This window comes from Urtica dioica, chromosome 6 (assembly GCF_054948205.1).
Source record: "Urtica dioica subsp. dioica isolate 48M chromosome 6, U.dioica_male_clone48M_v1_H2, whole genome shotgun sequence".
NCBI classification, from domain to species: domain Eukaryota; kingdom Viridiplantae; phylum Streptophyta; class Magnoliopsida; order Rosales; family Urticaceae; genus Urtica; species Urtica dioica.
In genome coordinates, this window is record NC_142761.1 from 14,985,136 (window position 1) to 15,001,280 (window position 16,145).

At 44.9% G+C, this 16,145-nt stretch overlaps 3 protein-coding genes and 1 pseudogene across 3 annotated transcripts; 3 read left to right on the top strand and 1 right to left on the bottom strand.

Annotated features, from left to right (window-relative positions):
- The first annotated feature begins 430 nt into the window (after positions 1-430).
- LOC149393427 (ethylene-responsive transcription factor ERF096 pseudogene) lies at positions 431-859 on the top strand (annotated as a pseudogene).
- Positions 860-2,995: 2,136 nt separating this feature from the next.
- Positions 2,996-3,985, bottom strand: LOC149393428 (uncharacterized). Its single transcript, XM_089618024.1, has 3 exons — positions 3,687-3,985; positions 3,387-3,502; positions 2,996-3,303 (listed from the first exon to the last, which is right to left on the bottom strand). The coding sequence occupies exons 1-3, from the start codon at positions 3,983-3,985 to the stop codon at positions 2,996-2,998; spliced, it is 723 nt and encodes a 240-aa protein (XP_089474150.1).
- Positions 3,986-12,664: 8,679 nt separating this feature from the next.
- LOC149393429 (uncharacterized) lies at positions 12,665-13,096 on the top strand. Its single transcript, XM_089618025.1, has one exon. The coding sequence runs from the start codon at positions 12,665-12,667 to the stop codon at positions 13,094-13,096; it is 432 nt and encodes a 143-aa protein (XP_089474151.1).
- Positions 13,097-13,155: 59 nt separating this feature from the next.
- Positions 13,156-13,704, top strand: LOC149393430 (uncharacterized). The gene has a single exon (XM_089618026.1). It carries the CDS (start codon positions 13,156-13,158, stop codon positions 13,702-13,704), a length of 549 nt encoding a protein of 182 aa, XP_089474152.1.
- The last annotated feature ends 2,441 nt before the right edge of the window (positions 13,705-16,145 follow it).

A 16,145-nucleotide genomic window follows, 5' to 3' on the forward strand; every position in this document is an offset into this window, starting at 1 on the left:
AGTAATGATAAAATAGGTGTAATTAGGGAATACAAAGAAAAGTGTTTCAAAGATCTTATCCACTAATTAGCCAGCCACCGGATTGACCATTACGTATCTAGATACAATGGACAGTCACGTTTTTTTATTTTAGAAATTCTGGAAGTTTAGCATATATTGACTATTATTTCTATATTTTCTTGATCACGTGGCCACAATCAACAACAGCCACGCAATTCTCCACGTTTGACCATATGGGACCTAGAAAATCCTTCCTTTTCACAATATTGAATTAAACATTGTGTGGCCTAACTAACCTAACCCTTCCCAGCAGTCGCAGGCTTATACATACATATATAAACTCAAGCATGTTCAACTAGATTACCATAAGCCATGCATATTTTAATCAAATTTAAAATATTACATAGAAGTAGAGATACATTATTATGTGATGGAGGGAGATGACGGCATTCGGTACAGGGGAGTTCGGAGGAGGCCGTGGGGGAAATACGCGGCAGAGATAAGAGACTCGACTCGTCACGGGGCTCGCTTGTGGCTCGGCACATTCTCCAACGCCGAAAAGGCCGCTAGAGCCTACGACCGCGCCGCCTATGCCATGCGGGGCCCGCTAGCCATCCTCAACTTTCCGCACCAACACCACAACAATCCCTCTGCGTCGTCCACATCATCATTGCGAGTAGCTGATAGTCATATTAATAATTGTAATATCACTTCTACCACTAATAATAATAATAGCAGTAGTGGTCATGGAAGGCAAGTTATAGAATTTGAGTGTTTGGACGATAAGGTTTTGGAGGAGCTTCTTGAGTATGATGAGAAGGATGATAACAAGAATAGTATTAGAAGAGATCAGCGTTGAATTATCATCATGATTTATTATTTCTGAAGCATAGTGTATTTCCCTAAGTTTAGTTGGTTTCATTTGGGTTTGGCATTTGGAGTTTTTCTTTTTATCTATTTATTTATTTATTCCCAGCTCTCTAGATGGAAATGTGGTATTTACAGTGGGTTTGTTCTTATTATTGAATAACGTTCTTAATAATTTCCTGTATATATACGACAGTTTTTATTCTATACCGGAAAGATAGAAGAGACAATATGGGAATTTTTTTTTATTTTTTAAATTTAACCAGATGTAATGGGAAGTTAATAATTTCTTTTGATTTGTTGATCAAGGGTGAGCATTTATTAATTAAATTTTGTACTAGTTTCATGAAATTACGAAAGCTTGATGTTTACGCTTCAATACATAATGGTTTATTGTGTGAATGACCATATATACTACATCTTCTCATATGTCTCGGAATCTTATCCTAATTGGCTGTAGATGATGGACAATAACGAAAATGAAGAAAACGAACAAAATGGAAGAAATAAAGCGAGAAACAAGATAAAGGATAAAAATAAAGCCTGGAATTAACGATGATCCTCTCAGAAGCTTGTTTTTAAGACTTTGCTGACTTATTGATGCAGCGGGAAGCTAAAGCCGAGGTGATAATTTCGATTGTTGATTCGGCGCATGAATACCCAACCAAAACTCTTCCATTGATTCGTCGAACGAATGCCAAAACGCGGGCAACAAAATTCGAATTCAAAGAAAACGAAAATTGGAATTTTTTTTTGTGAAATATTTCTTTCATTAAAACTGCCTCCCCAAGTCTGAAAACGAGGAATAAATACAAACCAAAAGAGAAATCGAAAAGGCAAAGGAAACCAAAAGACAAGAAAGCAAAAAGTCACCCAATTAACACAAAACATTAAACTCGAATTAAGTGCAGTAAATGGCGTTCTTAGGAGCCGAAAAATTGTTGCCGACAGACTCGAAAACGGATGGCGCCAATAGCAAAACTGATGCTCGAGTCAACCGGTGCGCCCCCTCAAAGTCGCGCTTGCTTGGACCGTTTCTCAAATCGTTCCAGAAACGTCATAGCGTGTTCGATGAGGGGCTGAACTGCATCATTCTCTCTGGGCTGGAAAAACTTCGCCCTCGAAGTTTGGTCATTGTCGTCCGTTGGCTCGTCGCGAAAGGGAATGAGATGCTTCACGTTGAACACGTCGGCGGTGAGGATGTGATTCGGGAGCTTGAGGCGGTAAGCATTCGGATTGATCTTCTCGATGATCTCCACGGGTCCAATCTTCTTGGCCGCAAGCTTGTTGTAGTCGCCGGTGGAGAAGCGTTCCTTGGTGAGGACAGCCCAAACAAAGTCACCGACCTCAAATTCGACGTGACGGCGGTGTTGGTCAGCGTGAGCCTTGTAGCGAGCATTGGCAGCGGACAGGTTGTCGCGTACGGTCTTGTGAACGTCTAGCAGCCCGGAGACAAAATCAGCGGCCTTCCCGTGCGTCTTCTCAGTGCTCGATATAGGAATAAGATCCAAAGGCCCGCGTGGTTGAGCGGAGTAGACAACCTGAAAAGGACTGAAGCCCGTGCTCCGATTGAGAGCATGGTTGTGAGCAAACTCGGCTTGGCTAAGCTTCTGGTCCCACCCCTTTGGGTGATCGCCAACGAGGCATCGAAGTAAATTGCCGAGAGAGCGATTAACCACCTCGGTTTGTCCGTCAGTATGTGGGTGATAGGCGCTGCTGAAATCGAGCTTCGTGTTTACCATTTTCCACAAGCTTCGTCAAAAGTGACTGATGAACCGCGTATCACGATCTGAGATAACCGATGCCGGAAGACCATGAAGACGATAAACATCGCGTAAGAACAACTGAGCAACGTTGACAGCGTCTGTTGTCTTCTTACACGGAATAAAATGTGTCATTTTAGAGAAACGATCAACAGCAACAAATATCGAGTCGTTACCTTGCTGAGTCCGCGGTAAACCAAGCACAAAATCCATGCTAATGTCGGTCCATGGCCAAGATGGAACGGGCAGCGGCATGTAAAGCCCCGCATTGGTCGCACCGCCCTTGGAGATTTGGCAAATACGACATCGTTCCACGTACCGATGAACCTCACCACGCATACCCGACCAAAAGTAGGAAGATTGGATTAACTGTAGCGTCCGATCTCATCCCACACGTCCCTCGCCGTGTAACTCCTGTATAATCCGAAGCCGTAAACTGCAGCTTGATTCCCACGGAAAAGGAACCCGTTGTGTAGGAGGTAGTACGAACGCATGCCAGCTTGGACGTCGGCGAGGATAGTCGAGAAGTACGGGTCAGTGGGAAGCATCTCTCTGAAGGAGTCGAGCCTAGGAACCTCAACTCTTACGGTGACTAATAGGCTGGTTCGACGACTTAGGGCATCGGCGACGCGATTGGTAATACCCGCTTTGTGCTCCACAACGAAAGTGAACCCTTCGAGGAAAGAGATCTACCTCGCATGTCGAGAGGACACCTTGTCTAGGCGGTGAATGTGCCGGAGAGATCGTGGTCAGTACAAAGCACAAACTCGCGGTGAAATAGATAATGCCTCCAATGTTTAACGGCCAGAACGACGGCATAGAACTCGACGTCGTAGGTGCTGTAATTGAGCCGCGCACCGGAGATCTTTTCACTGAAATACGCCACGGGTCGGGCGTTTTGATTGAGTACAACCCCTATACCCGTCCTTGAAGCGTCCGTGTGAAGCTCGAACGGTTGCACGAAATATGGAAGTATCAAAATAGGCGCAGTAATGAGGCACTCCTTGATTCGCTCAAATGCCGCTTCGGTGTCGCTTGTCCACTCGAACTTCGTACCGCGCATGCAATCCGTCTACTTTTGCCTCGTCAACCTGTAGGCCTTCGCCAGAAATCACATAGCCCAAAAATAGTACTCTTGGAGTCATGAACACGCACTTCTTCGCAGCGGCATAAAACTGTTCCCTCTGTAGTACTTTGAGCACTTCTCGAACGTGCTCGAGATGGACGTCAGGATCAGCGCTATAAATCTGGATATCATCGAAATAGACGACGACAAAACGGCCGATGAAAGGGCGCAAGAGTTGGTTCATCGCTCGCATAAAAGTGCTCGGAGCTTTAGACAAGACAAAGGGCATCACTAGCCACTCGTATAGCCCTTCCCGCGTCTTAAACGCTGATTTGCACTCGTCCCCTGGTCGTATACGGATATGATAATACCCGCTCTTCAAGTCTAGTCACGAGAAGACCTTGGCACCACTAATCTGATCCAACAAATCATCAAGGCGGGGAATGGGGAAACGATATCTCACGGTGATTTTATTCACTGCCCGGCTGTCCACGCACATACGCCACGACCCGTCCTTCTTCGGTGTCAACAATGCTGGGACCGCTACAGGATTCATGCTTTCCCAGATGTGCTCCTTTGCGAGCAGCACCTCCACTTGTCTCCACAGCTCTTCGTGCTCGCTCGGACTCATTCGGTAGTGCGCTCGGTGGGGAAGGGCTGCTCATGGCTCTAAGTCAATGTGGTGCTGAATGTCTCGGAGACGCGGGAGACCATCGGGTATATCGTCGGGAAAAACATCCTCGAACTCGGCGAATAATGGTGCTACCGCATCGGGAACGGGGCTGACTTCGGCGACCTCCTTTTCGAGAAGAACATAAACTACTTGGGAAGTCTTCATCTCTTCTCCAAACTGTGCCATGGTCAACAAGTTAGCGCTCGTACCGTTTTTCGGCGCTAAGTTCTCCACTGTGGTCTTCTCTACGGGTTTACTCGGTAATAGCACAATCTTTACCCCTCCAAACACGACCACTGTGAGCCACATTCCTATCAAATTTCCACGGCCTCCCAAGCAACAGGTGACATGCATATTTACTACATCGTACCACATTTCGTCACGATACTTCGCTCCCACAAAAAATGGGATCAAGGCGCGTTTCGATACCCTGACCTCGCCGCCTCGTTTCAGCCACGCAAGCTTGTACGGCTTGGGGTGTTGCTCGGTCTTCACGTTCAACTTCTGTACCGCCTTCTCCGACACAATATTCTCGCAACTTTCGGCGTCGATCACAAATTGACACACCTTGCTGAGAACGGTGCACGTCGATTGGAAGATGTTGTTGCGCAACCAATCCTCATCGGTCGTTTTAGGCGTCAAACATGCCCTCTGCACAACCAATGATAAGCCTACGTCCCCTTCAAGGAACTCATCTTCATGTTCGTCTTCATTGTACATGGCCTGCTCATCCTCCTCTACATTTTCGTCATGTTCTTCTATAATGAGAACTCTTCTCCCGTTTTTCTTACAGTCGGCTTGACAATGGCCCTGCTCCCCGCAAGAGAAGCACTTTACGGTGCTCGAACTCGCTCCACGAGAAAAACTGGGGGCTGTTTACTTGTCTGGGGCAGGTCTGGTCGACGTACCTTGTCGTGCGGCATTTCCGTTCAAATTCGGTCGTGTAACGGCAAAAGGGTTGGTGAAGGGGGCTCAGCCGCAGCGCGAATTCTTCTCCACCGAAAGGGGTCGCTGAAAAGCCGCAAAAACTGACATCGGATCGAACATATTAACCGTCTCTTGAATATGAAATTTAAGTCCCCCTATATACCTCGCAATGAGCTAGTCTTCGGTCTCTTGCACCTCGTTTCTAGCTAGCAATTGGTAGAACTCCGACGTGTACTCCTCCACCGTACGAGTCCCTTGCCGAAGATTTTGTAGCGCTGGTACATGACTTGTTGATAATTGTAAGGGAGGAACACCGCTCGAAGGTGCTTCTTCATCTTCACCCATGATGAGATCTTTGCCTTGCGCATCCGCTCCGAGTGAGTTTCAGTTGCTCCACACGCTATAGCACGTCCTCGAAATCCGATCGCGATTAACACGACTCGTCGCTCATCAGGAACTTCCCGAAACTTCAGAATCTCCTCCACTGTTGAGAGCCAATCAAGGAACTCATCCGCTTGAAGACCCCCGTGAAACTCCGGTAGGTCTGTCCTAATTTCGGACTCCCACCTTCGATCGTTCCTCTCAAAGAATCACTGTGGTCGACGCTGGTTGAACGGGCGTTCATCGAGTGACCCTTCGTCTTCCACGGAATCTGCCACTGTCTCCCACTGATGACGGTCCTGATGTTGTTGTTGCAAGAGTGCGGCCACACGCTGCGTGATCGTCTCCACCATCTATTCTGTTCGGTTATCAATGGCACATGCAATCTGCTCCTCGATTCGATTGTCGTCGTCCCTCTCGAAGACTTCGTCCAAATGCTGCCTCCGTGGAACATTCCGTCGTGGCAGCATCGTCAAGATCGCTATGCTCTGATGCCAAACTGAAGATGCATCAAATTCGAGGACGAATTCCATCAAACACGAGGAGAATGATGTAGGCAAACTGAGTTACAGTTTCAAAAATGTTGGGATCACCAAAACGGACAAAAGAGTAGTGTTTTCTGAGTGGAATCGATCTAGTAAACAAGACCTACATAGTGGGGTCTCGGGATTTAAGTCGAATTCTGACGTTTAGGCTTTCAAAATGACGTTTTGTGTTCTTATCAATTTACTGAATTCTAGTTTATATTATTGTGTTAAGCAGATTTAATTTGATGTAGGTGAATTAGACGGTGACTATTGGCCACTAATCCTAGGAGTATAATTTAGTATAAGTTACTAATAGAAATTAGTAAAGATGATTTCACATCCAGCCGACAATTATTATTATTATTATTATTATTATTGGTGAATACTTCAATGTATTCATTTATAACCTCGATGATGTTCACCAACTGATTTAAAATTATACTATGTAGTTAGAAAAATGTTTGACATTACGATGGAAATAATATTTTAAAAATATTTGATGAAACGGGTTTAATAAAAAAGAAATTAGATCACTAGCAGTCTAATAGTCTCCTTTCAAAAAATAGTTCTTCAGTTAATTCAATTTACGACAGACTGATGAACTACTTTTTTTAATAAAATAAAATTTGGTCTAGTTGCAACGAATTCCTGTTTATAAAACTTAAACAATGCGCATGACGATATATATACATAGTACACAACAAAAATGCTACCAATCATTTGTAGGGAGCTTGAATTTTGAGAAAACTATGGATTTCTGAGCACACATCTTTATTCGGTCTAAAATGTATATGCATAAGCAATCATAAATGAATCTACAAATAAGCTCAATGAAGTGTGAGATGTGATTATTATTATTACAAATAACTAAGTCAGAAAAATTAAAGAATTTGTTAATTAGTCAATCTTTTGTAAATTTTGAGTAAATAACTAATTCGGTGACGTGACATATTGTAAATTTGATCAATTATAGAAGATCTGCAGGGTATATTTATGTCAATTTATTCTTGTAATAAATAATATTTTGTGGTCATTTACTAAAAACTTACAAAAGTTTGTTAAATGGAAAAATCCATTGTTTCATGGGGCTATATATCTAATGGACCATTATTATTACTTCTAATAGGTCTAAGACAAAATCTACGGATGAGCTATAAAAATCTAGTTAATAATTAGGAACATCTTTTGATTTAATAATAATAATTATTATTGTTGTTGTAAAAGTACCGAAAATATAAAGACACTTAGAGCTAGACACGGTTCGATCGATGGTCGGATCCTATACTTGCACGATGATCAAACAATGGTGAAATCTCCAAACTTGTCGCTTTCGTCTCACTGGAAGTGGTTTCGCAACACATAACATGAGAAAATAGCGAGCAGTGAGTTAGAAAGGTGCAAAGAGTTTCCCCTATGAGTGCGCTCAGACGTTCAAAATTAGTCCAATTTTTAATGTAAGGTGGGGATCTTTCTTAATCTCTTAAGAGATATAGGGAGAGAAAGTGTGAGGTAATAGAGACGTAGAGTTTTGTCAAGTTTAGAGAAACTTGCATCCAAATAGTGAAATCAGAGGTATATATATAGGTGGTTCATGTCGGGTTGTACGGTTCTGGAGGCCAATAAGGAAGAAGATTGGACGCGCGTCTCATTTTTTTTGGGGTGGCTGCACCAGGTGGACTTGCGAGAAGGACGCTGGTGTGCCCAGCCCCGAGCCTTGGAGAGTTGAGCGAGAGGGAGGCAGTTGCGCCTCCCACAGTCCACTAGGTCGCGCTCATGAGGGATGACAACATGCCTCCGTCGGGCCTTGGGGGCCGGCCCGCAAAAGTGGGTTGGTGTGCCCACAAATAGATGCAAATAAGCATCTGATCAAATCGATGATTGTTAGGAGAAATCATATTGTTTCTTTATGTATGAAACATAGAAAGTACTCTATAGTTCTTCATAGATATCTTGTGAAGATATTGTATATGACCAGTGTACTTCTAAGAGTAAAAACTAAAACCATCTAACTCTTATACTCTTATAATCACTATGTATGAATACACTCATTCTTATCTAAATTTTGAAATTAGACATAGTCACGTATGACTAGCCATCTTCATTTAATGAATCAATAATCAAGGATCTTACTTTAACAACTTTTTATTAGGCCACTAGAAAAATGATTTAGTCGTGTTGGGATATTATGCATGAAGGGTAAATACGAACGCTATTCAATAGATCCGATTGTATTATTGTGTAGTGCATATAGTAGAAAATTAAAATATATGAGACAAGATTTTTCGAGTTAATTTTTAGTGTAGCAAATTGATTATTGAAAAACGTGTGTGAACTTTTGTGTTTTAAGATCAATCTTAAACTTTGCTCATATGGATCCATAACGTCTATACAACATGCAATAGAAAGAATTTTAGATTCAATTGTTGAACGATTACATTTCGAGAAATGCATTTGAAATGTCAGTCGGAGACAAAACTTATTTTACACTTAAAATTTGATAAATTTTCAAAATTTGAAGTGATGTTTATCACATAATGCTAAACAAAATAAATACTATATGTTAAAAAAAATGTTTATGGCAGTGGCATATATCTAGGGTTAAATATATCTAGGGTTAAGGCAAAATTAATCCTTGATATTTCACATGTCCTTTTCTATTAGTGCTAGACATTAAATAGATATAAGGAATTGGAAAACTATGATGGGTTGATGAATCAATTAACAGGATTGATTTGGCCGTGGCCCTTTCGTAGGCAAGCTGAGACTCGGTCATGAATATGTAACAAACACATGTCATTTTGTGAGTTTTTCTTAAATGAAAGGTAACAGCAAAACGGGCTAATGTGTGAGCCGCAATGTTACAGAGACGAGGGATAAACAAAATTTTAAACTCATCTAGCTTGCTAACCTATCAAGAGAGAGGTTAGCAAGCTAGATGAGTTTAAAATTGTGTTTATCCCTCGTCTCTGTAACATTGCGGCTCACAACTTAGTCCGTTTTCCTGTTACCCGTAATTCTAACTCGAGATGGATGGGGTTTGTCCCTCCATGCTCGGAAGAGGCTATAAGGGCCGATGACAGAGAGATTCATTCCCGTGCGTCGGGTTAGAGCCTTTTTGGCTGTTGTGTTTCTATTCTTGTTTGCGTGGTTTTTGTTTGTGCTTGTTCATCTCTTGTAATCACGGTTTTCCTCCGCCATATGTGAAGGTTGTTATGCTATTTTCGTGGTCCCGCCCACGTTTAAAAAAAATAAATAAATAAAAGAGTTAATGTGTGACATTATCCCATTGGTTCACTTTTATTGTTGAAAGACTGATACCTGACCATGTGTGACGTGGAAGAGAGATTTGATTCAGCCAAGACGAGGTGGTTGTCATGAATCTACGTTTTGGTGGATCATGGATGACTTTATACACGGCTTGTGAAGACCATACACTCGCCAAATAATTTTTTTTTTCCTCTCTTTCCCTCTCTCTCAAAAGAACTTCTTTTTCTTAAAATAAAAAAACGAGACATTCGAAGTAGTATTGTGCTCTCAAAATCAATTTTAAATCACTTTTATTTTCTTGTGCCCACATCCACATATATACAATTTTCAACTGTACTATTGAAGAATCTTTTGTGGTTTTCTCTTCAAGAACAAGGAGGAGACTGTAAAGAAGAGGAAGTCAAGAAACCAAAGACTCAAACACAGTTTAAATGTCATGTGTAGGTTTCAGTTAAGAGATCTCACTCGCCAAAAACTTTCATTCTACACCAAAGAAGAACACTTGTCGCCTCGTCATTCTATCATGGACACTCAAGCGTTCGCCGTCTCAACGAGGAAAACGGTCTTCTAGCCTCTCCTTGCTCAACCTCGTGGTGAGTCCACCCAATCCAAGATTCTCGACAAGGGGAAATCTCACTGTTTCATCCTCGCTGAGGTGAACAGTCTCATAGACTTTACTTGCTCGACCTCTGATGCGGCCCAAGCCCAGGAGGAGGCCCGATCCACCGATGAGCAGGCCCTGACGTTCCTAGAGCGTTTGGACAGGTGTTCACGCAGCTCACGCAGGCCCTAACTTCGGCGGGCCATAACTTTTGACTCGGGAGTCGAAATTGGGCGTACCATATATCAAATCGAAGCTCTCGACGATATCTACGCTAGCACGGGCATAGGCGTCCCGATCATACTTTTAGGCCCAAAAAAGCACTGTTTCGGGCACTTTCGGGCCTTTTTAAGTTTTATGTCGTTTTTTTTCGCATTTTGGTCGTTTTCTTTCGTTAGGGTTTTTCGTTCGGTATTTATACTTTCTCTTTTTCGGATGTAAGGGGTCTTAACCGAAATTATCAAACACTTTTGTTCCCAAACTCGAGTTTCAGTAAAACTTCGATTTTGATGCCCAAAACCTGGTATTCGTGAGTGTCTCAACAGGTTTCGGAGGATCTTGACTGGTATACGCGAGCGAATCAACAGTCTAGGTTTTATTCTATTTCTTCCCTGCATCATTTGGTATCAGAGCTGAATCGATCATGCCGCCGCGACGTGGACAGCAACACCAGCAGCGCGTGGAGGAGGTTTACGATCGCGACAACGACAACCAGTTGGAGCAGAGGATTGGTGGGATTGTGTACCTGAGGATGGAGCACTTGATGGAGCAGTTGACTCAACGGATGACAACCCTTTTGGGGAACCAGGATCGGGGACGTGCTCCGGTGGGTACCACTGACGATGAGTCCACGATGGAGGAGGACGAGTACTAAGAGGAGATTCCCCAACCTCGGCGCAGACCTCAGCGAGCCCGCGACGGCGATGATAGGCGATGGGAGTCTGGGATGCGTACCGAGATTCCTGAGTTTCACGGCAGCCTGCAAGCAGAGGAATTTCTCGACTTGCTAGCTACAGTTGAGGAGATACTAGAGTTCAAGGGAGTCCCGGAGGACAGACGAGTTGCGCTGGTGGCCACGAGACTCCAAGGTCGCGCAACCGCGTGGTGGCAGCAGCTGAAGCTGACTCGGAATAGGGCCGGCAAGACGAAAATCAATTCTTGGGAGAAGATAAAGAAGCACCTCCGTTCTGCGTTCCTACCCTACAACTACAAGCGGCTGATGTACCAGCGATTGCAGAATCTGAAGCAGGGTCTTCGCACCGTCGACGAGTACACAACGGAATTTTATCAACTACTGGCGAGGAACGAGGTAATGGAGACAGACGATCAATTGGTGGCACGCTACATCGGTGGCCTGAAGCTCCAGATCCAGGAGATGGTGAACATGTTCGACCCGATTTCTGTCTCGGCAGCCCATCAGAGAGCGTTGATGGTGGAGAAGCAATCGCGACGCACTAACACTATCGGTTCAAGCACCCCGTTCAATGGTGCTCGACCAGGTGTTGGCGGGGTCAGCGCTTCTCGCGAAGGAATCACCGACAACAAGCCCGGGGGAAACACCTTCACGAGGGGAGCGACCACTAGCACTATAAAGTGCTTCGCGTGTGGTGAGCAGGGACACCGTCCGTCTGACTGCAAGAAGGTAGGCAAGAGAGTCCTACTCGCAGATGGTGACAGCGACGATGTAGACTTCCACGAGCAGCCTGTGTATGATGAAGCTGAAGTCGACGAGGAGATCGTAGAAGGTGATGTGGGAATAGCGCTGGTGGTACGCAGGTCCTGTTTGATGCCAAAGGCACCTGAAGATGATTGGCTGAGGACCAACATCTTCCAGTCGACGTGCACCATTCTCGGCAAGGTGTGCCGATTCGTGATTGACGCCAGCAGTTGCGAGAACATCGTGTCAGAGGAAGCAGTGCAGAAGCTGAATCTCAAGATAGAATTACATCCCAAGCCGTACAAGCTAGCTTGGTTGAAGCGGGGGGGTGAGGTAACCGTCTCGAAACGCGCACTAATCTCGTTCTCGGTTGGCACGAAGTACAGGGATTCTGTGTGGTGCGATGTTGTAGCCATGGATACTTGCCACCTGCTCCTTGGCAGACCTTGGCAGTTCGACAGGACGGTCACTCACAACGGTCGGGCGAACTCTTACAGTTTCGTGTTTGAAGAAGTAAAGATTGTGCTAGTCCCCAGTAAGCCTGCGGATAAAGTGCCATCTACCCTGGCAAACCTATTGACGCTGGCTCAGTTCGACGAGGAGATGCAAGAGTCCGACATCGTCTACGTCTTGATTGGAAATGAGGTCGACGCGCCCGCCGCCATCCCCGATGCCATCGCTCCATTGGTCACGGAGTTTCAGGATGTCTTCCCTGACGAGCTACCTGACGGATTACCACCTCTCCGTGACATCCAGCATCACATCGATCTGGAACCAGGGGCGGCCCTACCTCACCGTCCACATTACCGTATGAGTCCAAGCGAACACGAGGAGTTGCGCAGGCAGGTGGAGGAGTTGTTGGCCAAAGGTCATATCCGGGAGAGCATGAGCTTGGCACGAAGTACATGGATTCTGTGTGGTGCGATGTTGTAGCCATGGATGCTTGCCACCTGCTCCTTGGCAGACCTTGGCAGTTCGACAGGATGGTTACTCACAACGGTCGGGCGAACTCTTACAGTTTCGTGTTTGAAGGAGTAAAGATTGTGCTAGTCCCCAGTAAGCCTGCGGATAAAGTGCCATCTACCCTGGCAAACCTATTGACGCTGGCTCAGTTCGACGAGGAGATGCAAGAGTCCGACATCGTCTACGTCTTGATTGGAAATGAGGTCGACGCGCCCGCCGCCATCCCCGATGCCATCGCTCCATTGGTCACGGAGTTTCAGGATGTCTTCCCTGACGAGCTACCTGACGGATTACCACCTCTCCGTGACATGCAGCATCACATCGATCTGGAACCAGGGGCGGCCCTACCTCACCGTCCACATTACCGTATGAGTCCAAGCGAACACGAGGAGTTGCGCAGGTAGGTGGAGGAGTTGTTGGCCAAAGGTCATATCCGGGAGAGCATGAGCTTGGCACGAAGTACATGGATTCTGTGTGGTGCGATGTTGTAGCCATGGATGCTTGCCACCTGCTCCTTGGCAGACCTTGGCAGTTCGACAGGACGGTTACTCACAACGGTCGGGCGAACTCTTACAGTTTCGTGTTTGAAGGAGTAAAGATTGTGCTAGTCCCCAGTAAGCCTGCGGATAAAGTGCCATCTACCCTGGCAAACCTATTGACGCTGGCTCAGTTCGACGAGGAGATGCAAGAGTCTGACATCGTCTACTTCTTGATTGGAAATGAGGTCGACGCGCCCGTCGCCATCCCCGATGCCATCGCTCCATTGGTCACGGAGTTTCAGGATGTCTTCCCTGACGAGCTACCTGACGGATTACCACCTCTCCGTGACATCCAGCATCACATCGATCTGGAACCAGGGGCGGCCCTACCTCACCGTCCACATTACCGTATGAGTCCAAGCGAACACGAGGAGTTGCGCAGGCAGGTGGAGGAGTTGTTGGCCAAAGGTCATATCCGGGAGAGCATGAGCTTGGCACGAAGTACATGGATTCTGTGTGGTGCGATGTTGTAGCCATGGATGCTTGCCACCTGCTCCTTGGCAGACCTTGGCAGTTCGACAGGACGGTCACTTACAACGGTCGGGCGAACTCTTACAGTTTCGTGTTTGAAGGAGTAAAGATTGTGCTAGTCCCCAGTAAGCCTGCGGATAAAGTGCCATCTACCCTGGCAAACCTATTGACGCTGGCTCAGTTCGACGAGGAGATGCAAGAGTCCGACATTGTCTACATCTTGATTGGAAATGAGGTCGACGCGCCCGCCGCCATCCCCGATGCCATCGCTCCATTGGTCACGGAGTTTCAGGATGTCTTCCCTGACGAGCTACCTGACGGATTACCACCTCTCCGTGACATCCAGCATCACATCGATCTAGAACCAGGGGCGGCCCTACCTCATCGTCCACATTACCGGATGAGTCCAAGCGAACACGAGGAGTTGCGCAGGCAGGTGGAGGAGTTGTTGGCCAAAGGTCATATCCGGGAGAGCATGAGCCCTTGTTTGGTTCCAGCCCTATTGACGCCGAAGAAACACGGTTCCTGGCGTATGTGCGTGGATAGCAGGGCTGTCAACAAAATCACTGTTCGCTACCGATTCCCCATTCCCCGGCTAGATGATTTGCTCAATCAGATCAGTGGTGCTACCGTTTTCTCACGCCTGGACCTGAAGAGCGGCTACTATCAGATTCGGATGTGACCCGGAGATGAGTGGAAGACAGCGTTCAAGACACGTGAGGGGCTGTATGAGTGGCTAGTGATGCCATTCGGCTTGTCCAACGCTCCTAGCACGTTCATGCGAGTTATGAACCAACTTCTGCGGCCTGTCATCGGCAAGTTTGTCATTGTTTACTTCGATGTCATTCTGATCTACGACGCCGACCACGACACTCATCTCCAACATGTGAGGGAGGTCCTGACCGTGCTCCGTCGTTAACAGTGATGTCAATGGTGCCCACAAGAAGAGTTGTAGTGTGTATTTATGTACATTTGATGTCATATAGTCTTACGAAGACTCTTGCTTGTAACTGCTTATTCATTGATAAAAAGTTGAAACGTTCATTCAATCTTCCTTGTCTGAAGCTTTATGATAAAACCTTAGTCTTTAGTCCATAAACAAACTAAACAACTTACGAAGAGACAAATGTAGATTTGAATGAACAAACTCTTCGTAGTTTGCTTAAAACGATATATTCGCAATCTAAGGGTCAAAGGACTATTGAGCTCAGTATGATTGTTAGGAGAATCTATGATGTCAGGTTATGAGGCATTGAGAGTTGGAGACTCTATAGTTCTTCTAGGTATCTTCCGAAGGTACTGAATTGACCAGTGCACTTCTAAAGACAAGATAAGAACAAACCATTTAACCTCTTATGTCTCGAAGTCACTATGTATGAATTGCATCATGCTTACCTTAATCCTGAAATGAGACATGCCATTTCACAGCTTACGTATTCTCATTTGAGAAAGTCAGAGTTCGGACTCACTATGTGATTCCGAACAGGGCCTATAGGTGAAGTACCAAGTTGTGAGAATGTCATGAGTAACTTTGTGAAGTTCTCATAGATATGGAATTCATGTACAAGATTGCTGAAATGCAATGTATGTCACCTCATGCTTTGTTCCTTGGAGTGTTAATAAATGAACTGGCCAGTGTCCAAATATAGTCCTGACTCTTTTGGATGAAACAATGTGACTTGTTAGCTCCTCGTCATATACATTGTTTCTAACTTATTCACAAGCGACTAAGGAGTTGAGGAAATAACAACTAGAAGGGTAAAATGGTAATTTAGTAAATCCCAACTAGCTGATGACATTCATGAAGGGTAAACATAGATAATATTCAGTGGATCCGCTCATCATAATTAGGTTGAATTCTTGAGTAGAAAATAAATTCATTTGAACCGAGAGATTTTCAGTGTCAACTCTTTAGTGGAGTCAGTTGGCATTAAGCTAAACTTGGAAAAGGTTTGTGAACTTTTGAGTCCAAGTGTTTAGCTCAAGCTTTGTTCATTTGGGTCCATGAGGTCACTGTCACGAATCACATCGATTAGGAATAGTTAAACTGGAAGCTAAGTCAAAACAATAACGAAAATTGTCGAAAGGGTAATTTTGTCTTTTTGGACATGGCATGAAATGAATGTCAATAAATTTTTTGACAATGTCATATGATGACATATTATATCACACGGCCATAACATGTTTATTGGGCCTTGTGATTTAATTTAATTTCATAGAATTTTACTAGAAAATTCTTAATGGGCTTTTCTTATGTTGTCATGAACAATTAAAAGAAAACCTAGAAAGCCTTTCTAGAAGGCTTTTGGCCGTCCAACCCAAGTGAATGGGAGACCAAATTTCGTGCAGCCCTTAGTGTGAAAGAGAGTTTATTTTGTGCATTAATGTATGAAGATACTTGCCAAAAGAAAAAGAGGAAACAAATTTCCTCTAGGAGAGTATG